This window comes from Pseudonaja textilis, chromosome 3 (genome assembly GCF_049901715.1).
Source record: "Pseudonaja textilis isolate UNSWEBS1 chromosome 3, rPseTex1.2, whole genome shotgun sequence".
Taxonomy (NCBI): domain Eukaryota; kingdom Metazoa; phylum Chordata; class Lepidosauria; order Squamata; family Elapidae; genus Pseudonaja; species Pseudonaja textilis.
Window position 1 is genome coordinate 158,127,504 of NC_141992.1, and position 18,807 is coordinate 158,146,310.

At 33.2% G+C, this 18,807-nt stretch overlaps 1 protein-coding gene across 5 annotated transcripts in view; it reads right to left on the reverse strand.

Moving 5' to 3' along the window:
- TRAPPC8 (trafficking protein particle complex subunit 8) overlaps positions 1 to 18,807 on the reverse strand; it is a 64,050-nt gene that overhangs the window by 39,809 nt on the left and 5,434 nt on the right. For 3 of the 5 annotated variants that reach the window (XM_026699249.2, XM_087931200.1, XM_026699248.2), the window contains exons 3-7: positions 11,978 to 12,061; positions 6,247 to 6,336; positions 3,303 to 3,477; positions 2,115 to 2,268; positions 158 to 248 (exon numbers count right to left, since the gene is read on the reverse strand). In XM_026699249.2, coding sequence (XP_026555034.1) covers positions 158 to 248; positions 2,115 to 2,268; positions 3,303 to 3,477; positions 6,247 to 6,336; positions 11,978 to 12,061 — 594 coding nt within the window. The remainder of the gene's footprint in view (positions 1 to 157; positions 249 to 2,114; positions 2,269 to 3,302; positions 3,478 to 6,246; positions 6,337 to 11,977; positions 12,062 to 18,807) is intronic. The other 2 variants (XM_026699251.2, XM_026699250.2) reach the window with 1 other exon arrangement.

Below are 18,807 nucleotides of genomic sequence, written 5' to 3' on the forward strand. Positions count from 1 at the left end.
GTGAAAAGGAAAGGTACTCAACTGCAATAAATAATACGTTCTTGGTGACAAATGATTCTTTATAAACTGATAAAAGTATGGCAAATTGTAGTGCAATCAAAATGTGATATAAAATACTTAGAATGATAGTTGGTCTATTTATTTCAAAGAAATGTACCTTTGGAATCATTATCTAACCCATCCAGTGGTATGAAGTGATCAGCATTCTTATTTGAAATAACTGTACATGTGCCATCTTCATAAAGTTCCTGTCAGAATAAAATATACAAAAACACTTTCAATTTTACAAAAATATTATGCATCAAAATATTCTAATGAAAAATGTCCAATTATTTTTAAACAGTTTGGCCTTAAAGACAGCTTTGAAAGATAGACATACAATATTCTCACTAAATTACAGATCAATAATTAAACATTTGTATAGACTCTTGGGAGGGGGGCAATACAGATAATTCTCAACCCATGACCACAATGGAGCCCAAAATTTATGTTGCTAAGTAGCACACTTAATTCTGCTCCATTTTACAAATTTTCTTGCCACAAGAAAATTTACTTAAGTAAGTCACTGTAGTTGTTAAGTTAGTAATACGGTTGTTAAGTGAATCTGGCTTCCCGTTGACTGCTTGTCAGAAGGTCGCAAAAGATAATCATGTGACCTTGGAAAAACAGCAACTGTCATAAATATGAACCAATTGCCAAACATCTCAATTTTGATCATGTGACCATGGGGATGCTGCAACAGTCGAAAATGTGAAAAACAGTCATAAGATGCTTTCTTCGGTGGTGTTATAACTTTGAACAATCACTAAGTTAACTGTTATAAGTCAAGGACTGTATGTACATTATACGTATTTTAATATATGAAGAAGGGAAAATATAAAGCATTATCGATCGGGTGTCAGCAATCTGCAACCCTTTGGGCCCTCTTCTGTGGCTCCATCAGTTGAATGCACCACTGGCTGCCCCTGCCCCTCCCTCCCTGTCACTCCTCGCCTAAGAAGGTAAGGGCAACAGCAGCGGATGAAGACTTGCTCTATATTCCAGAGCGGGAGCGAAGTGTCCCTGTACTTGCCCCTTCTTGGGTGTTTGGGTTAAATAACAATTATATGCCAATAATATGTCTCATTTACAAATTAGCAGACTTTTTACTAAATGTATTGAAATTGTGCAATAGTTTGGTAATTTGTCAGGATATTCAATTAATTGGAAGAAGTTTTATATGATTCTATAGGTTCTTCTATGAAAATTTGTAATAACTGGATTTTCAACTGTTGCAGAACTGGAAGGGGTAAATCCAAAAATCCACAGGTTTTCATTTTTCAGATAAATAGGTATATCAAATTTACCTTGAAAATCAATATACATAGTTAAACATTTATTGGGTTTATGGAAAAAGGCAAATTATGTAAAATTAACATTAACATCAAGATGAACATACCTACTCAGAGATATACATATGCTAATGTATTTAAATTACTATTCATATTTGATGTGTTTGTGTGATTCTAAGTCTACTGTGTTTTGGTCTTCAAATAAATAGATAGTATATCAGAGGTTATTTCTAAGAACTCTGGAACAAAGACTGTCCCATATCTGTCATAGAGGCTTAAAGGTGTTAAAAAATATTAGGCCTGTTTCTTAAGATAAGACTAATTCTCATCTAATCAATAAAAATATTATTCTTCTCATTCTCCAAAGCACCTGAGGACAGGACAAGAAGCAATGGATGGAAACTAATCAAGGAGAGAAGTAACTTAGAACTAAGGAGAAATTTCCTGACAGTTAGAACAATTAATCAGTGGAACAACTTTCCTCCAGAAGTTGTGAATGCTCCAACACTGGAAGTTTTTAAAAAGTTGTTGGATAACCATTTGTCTGAAGTGGTGTGGGGTTTTCTGCCTAGGCAGGGGGTTGGACTAGAAGACCTCCAAGTTCCCTTCCAACTCTGTTATTCTGTTCTGTTCTATTCTATTCTTTCATTAAATGCTCGGTTGTTGGCAGTTAACTAGTTATGTCAGAAGTATAAAATGGATGGGGAGTGGTTTGATTCTAATAAACAAATGATGGATGGGTGGGTGGATGGATGGATGATGGATGGATGGATGGATGGATACCTGAGTTGGTATAATGTTTTTCTGAAGGTACTGGCTCCAGGGATCAGGGATCTGTTCATCTGTTCCTCGATTAGACACACGAGAATTTATCTTAAGCAAGTAGCAACCCTGAGTACCATATCTCTGCTTCATTTCTTCATATATTGAATCAGCTCTGCAAAGATGTTAAATATACTCGAGAAAACTATGACATTTTGAAAAACTAGTATGAGAGAATAAGAGAAACTTTAAGGAGAATACATTTATCAAATATAAGAAATATAATTATGAGCAGCACAAGAATGGTTTCTGGTTGAAGTAACAGGCAAAATTTGAGCTTTGCCTTTCAAAACACAAAAGGAAAAATATGACATAGAGGTGATTAAGTAGAGAAAATATTTCATTCTTGAATAATTATTCTTCCTTCAGCTAGCAGATGAAATATACCAAATTATAATTACCACTTGAACAGTTTTAGCTTCAATTTCTCTCAGAGGCATCAATGAATTACAATTATGTTATTAAATGAATATTTATTGGACAATAAATTACTTTATGAGAAATCCATGATTGGGTGCATAGTCAATAATTAACATTTCTTCATCAGAAAAACTAGAATAAGTGCAGTATAAATGAAGTCAAGACACAATAAGATAATCAAGCTGGAGTCCTAGTTTGTTATACCTCTAATTAGCCAGAATACAAGTTTGTTTAAAATGTGTTGCCTGGGATGGAGGTAAGGGCATCCCAGGCATGGGGCCAGGGAGGTAAGGTAAGGGGTGGTGGAGAAATCCTTTCCTTCTATTCATTTTTTATAACCCAATGTATAATTATAAAAGGAATGTAAAAAAGAAATTAAAAAATGACTCTATCTTGTAGAAGTCTCCTAGACTAAAATTTCTTCATGTTTAATATTATTTGATTTTTAGAAAATTCCATTATGTACAGTAGAAGTTAAAAATATTAAATAATGAACGATCATTTTTTTCTTCCAAACTGTTTTATATAAGGTGAGGGAGAACTGCTTTGGACAAGGAGCAACTGATTTCCCACCGGTGGGAATCATTTAAATTCACATTACTGATTTACCTTAATGACTTCAAACAAGTTAGGTGTCTTTACCTTTTCATTTATTTTAAATCAAATAAATGGACAAGCTTGAAATTAATATTTCAGAAGCCTAATCAAGTATTAGTGATGTCTACTCACCTTTGTTCCTCTCCTATACTCACATCATGCAACAACACGTAATATTTCAATGTGTTTGGAATAAACCACTTTGGATAGGAATATTCATTACTATGTTGAATCCGATGTTGCTCTTGTGATAGTTTTAGAAACTGTTCCACAGGTTCAGATTCACTAGATGATACCACGAGCATACCTTACTTAATGTTAAGGTAGAATCACAACTGTAAAAATTAGCTAACAACTGATACAAACTCTAAAGAAGTATGGTAGATGCTGGTGATAATTGCTCATTTTATTGACAATGGCAAAGGCATCAATTCATAATGTATAAGAGAAGACAATGGTAAACTTGTATTTTTTACCCCAAACCCACATAGATAAAAGTATTAAATGATTGATAATATAGTGCTAAAGAATGGTTCCCTTGGGTTGAATAATATTCAACATGATATTGAGGAAGAGCTGAGGATATCTCAAAGTACTACTGGTATTTATGACATAGCTAAATTAAAGCATTCATGATGTCTAGTTGCTAATGTTGCCACACAAATAGTACTCCCTTAACTATTTGTTGGAAGCTGCAATCAATCCTCCAAGTTATGGCCATTGAGCATCCCCCCATGACCATGTGATCAAATACAGCCCATTCATTCATATTTATGACCATAGCATGTACTTCCTCCCATCCATTTATCACTCCTCTCTGTCCTTCTGGCCAACCTGTACCCCACTGTCTATCCCTGCTACACAAACCCCATAACTGACTTTCGCTACTTTCTTGTTCCCGTATGCCTAGCTAAGGTAGCGATCGGCTCTTCATAAGGCCACATAGGGGGAAGATGATGGCCAGATGTGGATGTGGGAAGCAGAGATAGACAGTGGCAAAGTGCAGGGCAGCCATAAGGCCAGAGATGAGAAAAATAGGGTGGTAGGGGAAACTGAAGTGGAGGCAAGGGTGGCATGGCAGAAAAAAACATGAGTCCTTGCCTAATGATGGCACAAACCCGGCCTAACAACCATAGCAGGGACTATTAGAACTGGTATTTCTGAGCAGCAGTGGCTTCAAGTGATGTTTAGCCTAATGGCCACATCATTTAGAGATGGAAGTTCTGATCCTACTTAGGATCATTATGTGTGGCCTATCTGTACCAGGGGCGGGTGGGGGGTGAAGCCGCAAAGAGAGAATTATGGAAGGAACATGGAATATAAGACTCATGAACATGAGAAAAGCTCAATACATTGAAAGATAAAATGAAATGACTAAATGTTGACATCTTCGGCCTCAGTAAATTGAGATGGATCAGACATTTTTAGTCATAAAATCATACTGCTTATTATTCAGGATATTAAAAACAAAGAAACGGTGCTGCTATTACAGTTAAAAAGGGCATAACAAGAACACTACCTACCTTTTAATATAAAAACCATTCAAATTTATGCTACAACTAAAATGCAGAAGAGGTAGAACACTGCCTTCAAACAACCAAAACAATGCCTTTCCACATGTATACTCCCAGATGTACACAGAAATCAAATTGATTATATTACTGCTAAAAGGAGATGGAAGAGCTCAATTATAGCATCAAAGACATGGCTAAATGCTGACTGTGGAACGAATCATGAACTGTTCACGTGCAAGTTTCAAGGCGAGCTAAAGAAGAGAGCCAGTTAGTTTCCATAATATGATATTGAATATGACCCACCATTTTCAAGGAGAATATCAAGAATCACTTTGAAGTCCTGAATCTCATTGATAGCGAACCAGAAGAATGTCGTCATAAATTTAATTTGTTAAGGATGTGAAAAAAGAGATTGTCAAAAATGAGGAAAGAGAAGAAAACAAACCAGTTGTTAGAACAAATCATGAAAATTGCAAAGAGAAACCAAAGCCAGGAAAGACAAAAATCTCAGAAAGGAATTTAACAAAGCGTTTCAGAGAACTGTCAGAAAAGACAAGAAGCAGTGTTATAGAGGCACTGAGAATCCTTCCCAAAGGTATCGAAAAACGAGGAAAGTCTCTCATCTCAGAAAAGGTCTAGAATACACAAATTCTTGCACAGGATGTCATTTCAAGTCATGTGATTATTTATATATTACCTACAACCCTTGGAACTATTGGTTTCATATTTAAATTAATTAAAAACCAAATGAATAGCTTTAAAAATATATCAACTGCAATATATTAGCACACACACACACACACACACACACACACACATATATATAGAAATACAACAAATGACAAAAGTAAGATTCATTACTTAACAACAATCAAACTATAGATAATGTGTGTCAACAAGTAAGGAAGAATATGAGTTGACCAAACTTCATTTTTAGTCACATACTAAATAAAATTAATCTTCATATTAATCTTGATGGACACGGTTAAGGAGTCTGTTGGAATGGAACCGCCAGAAAATAGTTTTCTACTGAAGAGTCCATTGCTTTCTCTGCCTTCTTTCAGACTTGGATGTTTCTGCCATTCTGCTATTCTCATGAAGGGCAGGGAAATGTACTGGTTTTTTCCACTGGATTACAGTTGTATCCCTGCCAAGGTTATTCATAAATTCAGTCTAGTTTCATTCAAGATAACTGCCAAATTTCATCATAATCTCATACATTGTTACTTGTAGTACACCCTAAAAATATTCACCCAGCATTCTTGATTAGTTTTTACCTTGGCTCAATATTTTAGACATCTTAATTTGTCCTCTGTTTATAATCTTCTAAAATTTCAGAATCTGGCTATTCAAAAATCTGTTGCAAAGGAACAATACTTGGTTTTATGTAGATGATTGGTTCCAATATTTTATTGTGTACCTGGGATAAATATATCTAATCACTACATCATGTCTTCAAGTTATATTTCCTCCTCTTGGATTACTTCCTCAAGTTATTCAAACCAGAGAGACATGGTCTGTCTGAACCAAAATATATCATGTCCATCCATTTCTAAGGATACAGGCTATATAGTGGTTTAGGAACTCATGGTCTGAGGCTGGCATAGACTGAAGAAAGCTCTCTCGATAAGCTTCAAACCATGGGGTAGTGGCTGAAATAAATGAGAAATTAAAAAGATGGTTATACAAGCTTTTTTTTTGCTGTAAAGCCATTCATGCTACTTAAGTTATAAAAGAAGGCTGAGAAAAAATACCAAGTTAACAGCATTATAAATTACTTAGAATTGTACATTAGGAGTTTTCAATAAATCCCATAACCATGTATTAAAACAACAGAAAGCTTTAAAAATTGTATCTATGTTTTTATATATAATTAGATACATTTTCATTTATCTCCATGGAAGCAATTCAAATAAAAAGTTAAAGATAACCTGAGAAACTATGAGTAGTATGCTGAGAGTCTGACTCTGTGCGTGCCTATTAAAAATACAAGGCTTTAAGCTCAACAAGAATTTACTTGCAGGTAGTCTTCACTTAACAACTGCCCTGTTTAGTAACCATTCAAAATTACAACACTAAAAAGGTAACTTTATAATCATCCTCATACTTACAATAGCAGCATCCTGCAATACAAAATTGCATTGTGACCTTCACAGCCAGCTTCCAACAACCAGTGTCAGTGGAGAATCTGGTGCTAAAATCACAAGTGATGGTCACATGATGTCTTGCTTTCTAATGACCTCAGCAGAAGCGAAGTCATAGGTGTAAGGCAGTGATGTGATGTCTTGTTTAATGACCACACTGCTTAGTAATGGAGTTGCCAGTCCCAATTGTGGTCATTAAATGAGGAATACCTGCATTGCAGTATGCTATGATGGCATATGCACCTAGAGAAGCAGTGGGGGAATTTTGGCAACATAAGAGCTTTTCCAGAGAGATTCAATTTTTCAAATTGGATGGGGGAAGGGGAAAGAGATTTGGGGTAGTCACATGCTTGACTCTCTCAGGAAATACAGTATTTAATGGATTAGAAGGCAATCACTTTAGTTTGGCAAATTAGATGTAAACAAACAAAGAATTAAACTCAATTAGACTTTGCTGTGTTGTCTCTGGGTTTCGGCCTGACATATACACAGGATATTTTGTAAATATAAATGTCTTTTATATTTTGTAACATCTTTACAACTAGTAATATCTTTATTTTGCATTATGAATCATAAAATTCTTAACATAAAGTGATCATAAGGTTATTTTTATTTATATTAGGAATATAGGAAGCAGTAATAAGTATTTTTATTATAAAATTTATATGTAGCCCATCTTGCTATCCAAAGCAACATTTAAAAAGTAATATCTTTTAAGAAGCTAAAACTGTAATTGCAACAGTATTTTTAACAATATATAATCTTTGTTTAGCAATAACTCATAGTTATGACAGCGATGAAAAAGTAACTTTGCAACCAATCCTCACATTTAAAACCTTTGCAAGTCTGCAAAATCAAAGGAAAGCTGAAGTAAGTTCATAAGCACTATCATGGTTTTACTATGTGACTGTTCTGCTTAATGACCAAATTGCTGGTCCCAGCTGTGGTTGCTAAATTAAAATCACAGGTCTATAAAGCATAAATTTAAAATTTTATTAAATCAATGAATGAATGAAAGAATGAATGAATGATGTTATTGGCCACCCATCTTACCATAAGATAACTCATAACTCTGGATGGCCTACAGTTACATCTTAATTAAAACATAAAATGTCAATATCAAACCTAACAACCAAAGACACAAGGGGAGGGCAGAAGCAGAGTTGGTGGGGGAGAGAGGTGGGTTCTCTTATTATTCAATCTATCACCTATATTGTACAGATCCCCCATTGGAGCCCCAAGCCAGCTAGCACAGCTACGTCTTTAGGCCCTTACGAAAAGATAGGAAGGTTGGAGCCAATATGATACGATAATACAATATTTCTTTCTTGTAGCTTTCTTTTCAAAGGCAGTACTATTACACTACACATAGTAATTAAGATAATTTCATCATCATAGTGAATCCTTCAAATTGATGCACTTATGAAATAAACAAAGCACTAGGTACTAGTGCAGACGGTAAATAGGGTTTAATATTTCATTCTCCTAGCAAAAATATTGCCTCAATGTGATCTGTACCCTTTTGAGACAATGCCTCAGATACACAGCATAAGATTCTTCATTCAGCCAAATGACTTGGGTTTATACAGTTCCTATCTTATTAGTATTTCAAAGAAGTGATAAATGAAACATCAGACAGATGTAATACTTCTGTTATTGAACTCTGCCACCATGTAATACTTATTCCAGCTAATTTGTTCTATGAGACAGATATACAATTTGGGGGGGGAAATAGCTAATAATAATTTTAAAAATGAACCAAGAAAAATTTTATATTCTTGGTGAGAGAGGATTGGAAGGATTAGCATATGATTTCAGTATCTACTACAGATTTGGTAGTATTCAAATGTAATTATTTGTCATTATTCAATGAATCACTCCAGCTTTTAGATATTATTCTAAACACACCTACACACACAATTTAAATGCACTTTTGGATTCCACTTATTAGTATTTGCCATTCTCAAATATTTCTTGCTATTCTAATAGCTCCACAGATATTTTCCTGAAGGTGAATATTTCAGAATTAGAATTAATGATTTGTTTACATTACTTTAAGCATGCATTAAAAAATAAAAATGATTTTAATAGCAAAATAATTAAGTTAAAATATGTCATGGCATTTTAGAAATGTGCTGACGTGAAATAATATAATAGAGGCATGTATCAATTTGAAAAACATGCATACAAAATCACAATGCTAAAGAGTTCCACAAAATGAAAGAATGAGAGAGCTCTACATTTTTACAGACTGTGCAATGTTCTCATTAAGGGTCCAGAAGAGCATTATGCATACATTTCACATTGGTAGAAATTTATTCTATTTCAGAATAAAATTAGCCATTAGAACAAAAATTATTATCAAGTCATTAGCTGTTATATTATTATATTGAGCTGACTATTTTGTGATGTGCAGTTGCTATGTTTCCTTTTACACGTTTAAAAAGGGAATATAGGTGCATAAAGTATTTTAAATGTATCAGTGTATGTGATATGGTAAAGGATTAAAGATAAATCCCTTTATCTCAAGTATTTTCAAGACCAGTATTGCCAATACTTTATTAAATCTTGGACTGGAAAAAGCACAAATGCATAAATAGATGGAGTCATGTGATTGCTTCTTTCTGCAACTGAAGGGTAAATTTTTCTGATATATTTAAAAGGTGGCAAGAAGACACTTCTGCTTTCAATAGCTTAGCTATTGAGTAATAACGATTTTCAGATGGCAACATGTTTTGCAATAAAAGATTCAGTGCCCTCTCTTCATTTACTCTGAAGGAGAGGATAATATTTCAGTGCTCTCCTTAAAGAAAAACATTCATTCATTCAATTTCTACAGCTGCCCATGTCAGTCAATCATTCTGGGTGGCTTACAGCTCAAAAAATGTATTACAATTAAAAATACTAAAAGCCTTTTAAAATAGCAAAAACACCAAAAACATCCAGATTAAATATATACAAAAACAAGATATTTGACCAGCTAGCAATACATCCAGAAAATTAGGCCCTTCACATATTCAGCACCCCAACGCAAACTTAAGAGTTTTGCTCAGTGTTTGAGGACACCTGATAGTCAAATATAGTCAGTTAAATCTATCCTTTATAGAAGAACCAGAAATATATGAAAATTAGGAGTAACAATTTGTACTGAAATATCCATACATTTATACTTCCACTATTCAACAAGCCTTTGGAATAGACTCCTGCAAGTCACAACTAAAAGCAACAGTACTACCGTATATCCATCTACATACACACATAAAGCACTATTTCCTATTTCCTTTTAGGATGAGCAATGTTATGCAGAAAACAGAAAAGAAAAAAAAAACCCAAATAAATTTAAGGAAGGAGATAACATAAAGGAACGTTGTGAAACTTAGTTTACAATAACACCATGTGATCTATCTAACTATCCCTGCAAAAAATGTTTGTTTCCATCCTATTAATACACTCACATAATACTTACTTTTTTTTTCTACAAATGACCCCCCTCTTTCTTTTTCAGCATCTTATTAACTCTAAACATACAGTGAGTTTCCTAAGCACATTCTCACCAGTCACCATTTCTTGTTCTTGGCTCTCCAAATGGTCCAACCATTTTTTTAAAGTTCCATTCCTTTGTTCCCATTTGTTCATTCCTATCACACCGTTAAATATCTTTCCCCCATTGGATAGCATTATTTCAGAATTTTACAAGATTTTCCCCCAAGCTCCTATCTTGTTTACCATTTTCATTATTCACTAAGCACAACTTGCAACTATCACCAAAATATGGCTTCTTTCTCCTTTCATATACACTAACAACATTTTAGTGATACCAATTCATATTTTCCTGATTTTACATTTTAAGACCTTTCATTTATAATTAGTCATGTATTTAACAACTCTACTTCATAAGATGAGGCTATTTTCAAATCTATTATATCTTTCTAGTTTGATTTAGTTTCAGACATACTGTATACCCTATTTTCTTTTTATTCATAAATTAATTTTCTATCATTAATTCCTTTTATATTCCAAGTTATAATTTTCCTTATGCTACATTTATCACCAGATTAGAATAGGGACATTGAGATTCACTGGCACATCATTATTTAGGTCAATTAGTGCTTCACATAATACTTTTTAATCTAGATGAGATATATATTATACCATCTATACCTGTGGCGTAGGAAAATAGCAATGACAAAACTGATCAATTTTAGCCAGTATATCACAAACATATGCTCACAGTATCTTGGAAAGTACAAATTATCTTTCAAACCAACATATTGTATCCCATCAGTTAAGAGATAAATGCAGTAAACTGACACAAAATCAGAATACAACTTATACAACTTATATACTGTGTTAAAAAGGAATCTAGGTACAGGAGAGAAAGGCAAATGATTTACAAAATCAGCAAAACATTTAAGGAAGATTTATTCTGGCTACTTGTATAAATGAAGAAAGGATATCAACACTATTTAGGATACAGGCAGCTGAAATCCCCCTATTTTCTCTTGTCTAGTGGAACTTTTTTTTTTAGAAGGAAAGCAGCATGTTAGAAGAAAATAATTTTCAGAAATGCATCTCAAGTATTATTCCATAGATTCTAATGGTAACACACAATTTTATTCATGTAAATTTCATGTTATTTTAAAGAGAAATATAATTGTTTTTTCCTCTAAAAATGCCATAATAATCAATTAAAAAAAATACTTTCTTGATGAAATACAACCAAATTTAGTGAAGCACATAAGAATAAATTTATTATGTGATAAATAAAGGACCATTCATAAGTTATTTTAACTAGAAAATGAACAGAAATTCACACATAACACTTCTGATACCATATATGCACAGACATTATTTAAGGTAAGAGAAAGGAAAGAATTTTGGATGCAGTAGATATTATAAAAGTCAGCATGCACAATCAAAATAATCAGAAATTGAAAATGATTGTTTCTGCTTTTTAAAATTCCATTATCACAGTCAGCAATAGTATATGAATTGACGAGAGAAACATAGCCACCACCAATATTCTTCCAGGAAAAACAAAACAATTTTGAGAAAGCACTACACTACAACTGAATTATAAAGAAATATGGAAGCATTATAAAACAGAGGAACAGAAATGGAATAGAACCACACCTATCACACAAAATACCTGAATAAAATGTGGATGTGTTCAGTCCCATCAGTGTGTCTTTCCAACTACAGTACCAAGGAACATTAGCTTTAACTGAGTGATCTGACAGAGAAAACATGGAATTATTACACTAAGCAAATAAGAATTTGAAATATCTTGCTCACAGTGTTATATTTCCTAAATTTTAATTCACACATAGCCAATATGTATTTAGTTCAAACCAATCTTTTTGGAATAGTTCACAGTTTCTAAACACATCTTGAAAAATACATATCTATTTATAGCACGTTGAAGCTGGAATCCTGTTGGTACAAAAATATATGAAATGTAGCTAATTTTCAAATTTACAATAAGGCAAATGTACATAAGTTAAAGAATAATGAATTTTTATGGGCAATTGATATCTTTCCAAAAATAAAGGAAGTTTAAATCAGTTGAACTTACTATGAGGTGCCATTTTAGTCAGAGGTGGGATTCAACCGGTGTTACTACCGGTTCGGTGATTATGTTTTTTATACACTGTGCATGCATGTAATACATCTAAAGCTGTGCTGCCCGGACAGCTGATAAGCACTGCGCGTGGGTGCGCAACATTTGAAAAACCATTTTACTACTTTTTCAATCTCAGCTGTGCCGTGCAAAGGTAAGAGCCTGGGTGGGCAGGTGGGCCAAAAAGCAGCAGACACAGTTCTGTGTTTGCTACTCTTCAGAGCTACCAGTTCTATAGAGCCGGGTAGAACAGGTAGCATCCCTCCCGATTTTAGTCTCCAGAAGATATACCCAAAAGGAAAAAAATTATTTCATTACTTCCCATTAGAAAACAAGGGTAAGAATTCTGCTTTCTGTGGAAGTAGCCCTTCCTAACCTAATTTCTTACTGACTTTGGTAATAAGCACTTTAACATTGTTTATATACAGTACATGAGTCAATAACATTTAACATAGCAAAGAAAGTTAATTAAGAAATGACACACATTAATATCCCATACATAAGATAAATTTGTACCCTCTAGAAATCTGGCTGGGTCTTCTGGTAACCAGAGAGGCACATTATAGTAAATCTAATTTATATTCTCCTTCACAAATGATATAGCTGACACGTAGGAATAACTTAAGACTGTATCCTAAGTAGTGCAACATTTTATAACACACTTTGCACCATTGTGTGTCCAAAAGAACTTTTCATAGAAGTAAATTTATCAGTTCTCTAATGCTTGAAGGGTGATACTTCACATCAAGTTGCTGCTTTGCATATTTCTTCTAAACAAAAACCGCTGTTGCAATGCCATGGAACTTGCTGGGCCTCTAGCACAGTAAGTCAAAAAATCAGTAAGCAATTACCAAAATATGCCTAATACATTCTTCCTACCAACATAGATATTGCTTCCCAGACCTTCTATCTTCTATAAGATGAGAAGACTTCTTACCTTTCAAATAACTATTATCCCTAGGATAATTAGACTTGGGCAAAATTTAGGTAAAACTATTTCCTAATCTTATGAAACTTTGAATTCATCTTAAGGAGAAATTATTAATCTATCTGAATGAAAAACACAATGCTCTCCCTTAACTGATAAAGCTACTGTCCGTAGTTTTCTTATTGAAATTACTGCCACCAGAAAGTTCTCCCATTCAGTCTTAAATGGGGGAGGGGGGGGGCTCTAGTGGCTTGAATGAATGAATGAATGAATTGTTTTTTGGCCAAGTGTGATTAGACACACATGGAATTTGTCTTGTGCATATGCTCCCCGTGTACATAAAAAGAAAAGATACATTCATCAAGAATCATAAGGTACAACACTTAATATAGTCATAAGGTACAAATAGGCAATCAAATCATACTAGGAAACAGTCAATATAAATCATAATGATACAAGCAACAAGTTACAATCAAGGAAAACACTGTTAGAACTCTCAATACTAGACAAATCCCAGCATATAATTCTGATGATTAACAACAGGAGAAATACACAGTCGCCATAGCATGGACATCTCAGTTCACTATCCAAAATTGCCTGAAGGAAAGCTAGGAGATAGGGAACTTTTGTTTCCATTTGAGTCAATTTCTTTTTCCTGCACGAACAACTGATAAGTGAATTGAGGCCATTAACATCTATAGTGAGAGCAAACTCTTGTCATTGTTAAATTGTTTTTGTGTTATTAAATCTCAGTTTTTTGTCAAATGGTTATAGAACACTGCTTGCTGGTCAGAAGAAGCTGAAAAAGAAGTTCTTTAATAGAAGTCACAGATAACACTAGGTTGGAGAGGCTACCATCAAAAGATGCAAAAGCCTAAGCTCTTCTGATTGGAAATGGTATAGTTAAACTTTCCCTATAGGTTCCATCTTTGGCGGTCAAGAATTAAGCTTTCTGTAAATGTTGATATAAGATTCATAACAAATATTGCCATTGAATATTTTTAATAATCCATAATAATTTTCAAAATGAGAGGGGAGTAGCTTTATTTATCAATTAATTTGTTTATTTAATTCATCCTGTCATAATCAAATATCTCTGGCTAGCTTCATACTACATAAAACAAATTAAAACATCCACATATTAAACCAATCACAAAAAAAACCCCATAAAACTGATATAATCAAAAATCATAAATAGAAATGACAAATAATAAATAGTAACAAATAAAAAGGAAATTTTCAATTTCTTTGAAATGCAAATTTCAAATCTACTTTTAATAGCGTAGATCTGTTGGCAAGAGTAAGATATAATGTCACAGATTATAGTCAAGAACTACAATTGTAGATTCCTTAGTGTATAAATAAAAAAAAAATGTTATTCTTTATATTGGAATTCAATTGTATACAAGCAACACACTGAAATTTTCTCTAGATTGATTTGGCTAAAATAAATTTAACATTTTAATTTATTTTAATAATATGCTACTGATTTATTCCAATTTAAGCACATTAATATCAAAAGTGATATTATGCAAAAATTAATTGAAATATGCAAATCAACAGTCCAGGAAAAATTGCTACATTTGTATAAAAATCATCAGATTTACTCTAAACCAAGCTATCCACTAGAATTTGCTATTAATTTTCCTCCTTCTGTTAATGGGATTGGCTTAAGTTAGGGATGTCAAACTGGCAGCCATTGGTCAGATGTGTCACACAAGCCATGCCCACTTCAGTTCCATGAAGGGAAAAATGTCCCGATACATCACATGATGTGGTGCGTTTGACACCTGTTGCTTAAGTAATCAGAAATTATTTGTTTAATGCAAAGGTGCTTCTGGATACTTTTTACCCATCAAACCCAAATAGGAATTAATCTAGAAACATCAGGATGGCACCAAGTTAGCACTGATAATCAAATTATCAGCTGGAAGACTCAAATCCAGAAATCCCCCATTGGCACTTGCACAACATCTGCCCAGCCACTTTAACATCAATTCTCAATAGAAAGCAAAATGGTCGCTGAACACTCAGACATAGGTAGACAGATAAATGACCCACAAAAAAGTTGCTATGCTTTGAACTACATCATCAGCGATGGGCAATTCTGAATAAGATTTCTACTTCACATGACATTTGCTGTGACTCTCTGTATAAATGAAGCATTGTATCCTCCCCTCAGTATGACTGCAAGGTCCCATGTCAAACTGTAGATCATATTGTGACTGGCTATAAGCTGAGGACATATCCTGGTACAGTATCTGATTTTTTTATATCAACAACGCTCCAAATAATAGAAATAGAAGTAAGATGGGAACAGCAATATATATATTTTAATATAACAAGATCTAAGCAATAACAAGAGGGAGGTCTAGAAATTGAATGGCGGTAGTTAGATATGTTTAAATAACATGAAACAGTGAAAATGAAATGTAATAATTATGAGTTACAACATTATGTTCATCTGTACTAAATGTATGATACCCAGGTATCACACTGTTCATGCATTAATATGTATAATAATAAGTAATATAAAATAAAAAACTTGACATATTTTTTTAAAAAATGTTCCTCTTCAATGGTTAGAAGGCATACACTTTGGTTTTTGAACACAGATCTTTTTAACATTTATATTTTATTGTGTTTTATTAATCTAGATTAAATGTTGACATATATTGCTAGTCCATGTATGATATAACATACACTAAATAATATAAATAATGCTTAGCCCTGACTTAGGAATTATTTGTAGGAAAGATCCTACAAATCTTTTTATGAGATTCATTATCTTAAACACAATGAAAAACTGCCTTTATCTTAGCTGCATTCCATTTAATAATTAGCTTAAAGAATTTTAAAACTATAATAAAATCAAACCAAAGTCCTCTCCTCAATAATTTTTTACTACTTAGTAGCTATTTTTCAAATCAAGAAAAGCAACATTATTTTTGTGTTACATTGGCTGGAATATACTTCCAGAATCAGTTTTACTCAGGAAGATTCTTTGGTTTTCTCTGGTATTTACCATACATTCTTTCTAAGTACACACTAATGATATGGAAACTAAAAACAGGCACAAGAAATAGATTATTACACTGTTACAACTGTAAAGAAGGCTAATATTAAAAGATTAGAAATATACCAATTTGCTATCAGTTACACAATGATCTGAAGCATTTATCTCTCTCCATTGAACAACCATTCTTCACCAGGAGTCTGTCAGAGGACTATATAAAATATAGTGAACTTACATCATCTACATTCTTAATACCTGCTTTTCCTTTTTCTCAACCAAACTTATTTAAATGTAAACAAATCAATACATAAATGTACACATATGTTTGTATAATGAGTATTTCTGTAAGTTCTTCCTTTTTTCTCCTTTTGCATTTTTTAAAACTATGGCTACGAGGAATTCTGAATGATTCAGTCCCGGCCTTCATCCCTTTCCTTTCAACCGATTGCTCTTGAATGGCCTTAAACCCATTCTTTTCAGTACTAGGACATTAGAGTATATAAAGGTATTTCAGAGTACATACCAAACATCCTTGGTATGCAATCTCTTTGAGTCTGCCTAGTCTTATACTGTATCATCTTTATGGAGATAACATTCAACTCATGTACTTCCTTCACTTCAAGTTTTCATCTTAAACTGCTTCTCCAGTATTTCTGCTTGACTGGGTTTACACATTCAGTAGATACTGTGTATTGTTGCTCCCCAAACCTCTTTCCTCATTAACAATATTAGCATCTCCCTTTTAAATCTGCACTTATTTGAGTTTATTTTTTACTTACTTTCCTTTTCCCTTTCCCTTCCCAAAATTAAGGAATGGAATTCTCTCTCCCTTTGAGAGGAACAAAAGCCTATTGCAATCTTTCTCATCTTAGTCTCCTGATGTTTATCCAGGAATATGCAGTCAAAATAATCCAACTTGGTTAATGCTCTTATCACATGATGGCATTATTGTCTTTAAATCCCTATACTGTCTTCCCAGATACTGTCTTCAAAGTTCATAATAATGTTGTTCAATTATTCCATTTTAATATAACCTGAACATAAACTTTATTCCTTCCACTCCTATATGATGCCTCATCTCAGTTTCTTCAAATTCTTCAATATATATTTATATCTCTGTGAATCATTTTAAACCCTTTATCAGTTTTACAATGAAATTTATCTATAAAAAAACTGACAGATGTCTAAGCATAAACAATTGAAACTATCATTTTTTTATTACGTTGAATGCTAGACTGCAAACATTTTGACAAAGACAACTGTCTTCTTGTACTCTGAAGGTGCATATAATCAAAGTCCCACCATATATATAAATAATATAATAGTACTTTTAGTTATAGTGCAGTCTTCACTTATTTCAAGTACTAACTGGTTAAGAGGAATACAAATGCATAGTCTTGTTCAAAACCAAAGGTCTGGAATATGTCATCCATTTATATACCATTGAGTTCAACAACATTTTTTTTCAAACAAAAATATTCAGGATCAACCATTAAGTTTTAACTACTTTAATAATACATCAAAGCTATTTATTTGCCAAAAAAACAGCTTTAGTTAGCTATGACTATTTTTTTTTTGCTGAATTAAGATGTTTAGGAATTAAATCATCTAACAAGTAAAAACTCAAAAGCAATATTGAATTGGAACCAAATACATATATTTTGTGCAAAACAAATTGACAAACACTACTTAATTATATCAATTAGACTTCACAACAGTGCATTATTCAGATGCAATAGTGACCAACCTGTACTGAAATGTAATATAATTTTATATACCTTTCACTACAAAAATAAACTATTGGAATGTATATGCTAAAAATGTTTATGTTCAAAATGTTAGAACAAATGCCAAAAAAAATTAACGAAGTTTTAAGACAAAAAGAAGATTCAAACTGAAAAACAGTAAAAAAAAACAACAACAACACTTTATGTCCTTTTAGGATATTTTAAGTCAGAAATGTGCTTTCTGAAGTTTTTCACTTCTCCCTTTCTGTTAAAAGTTTTTTCCCCTATCACTTCCTTGTCTCTCTCAGTGATCTGAACTATAAGTTAGTACATCTAAATAACAAAATTATGGAGATTTTTTTTTAAAAGTTGTTTGCAAACTGAGCTCAATTCGTAAGGACTTCACAAACATCAATGTAGCTTTTGTGGAAACGGTTCTTTTGAAAGTTGTTTGCAATACCCTGTTTCTCCAACAATACGGCCTCCCCCAATAGGAAGTCCCAGCATGTTTTATAGGCATGAAATAAAATTAAGCCCCTCCCCCCAAATTAAGGCCTATATTAAAACATGCGAAATGGGGGGGAAATGGAGGGGGGGGCTTGCTGTTAGGAAGTACTTTTGTTGCACACCCGGATATAGTGCTGCCTGCGTTGACTCTGATACAAAGTGCCCCACCAATGCCGAGATC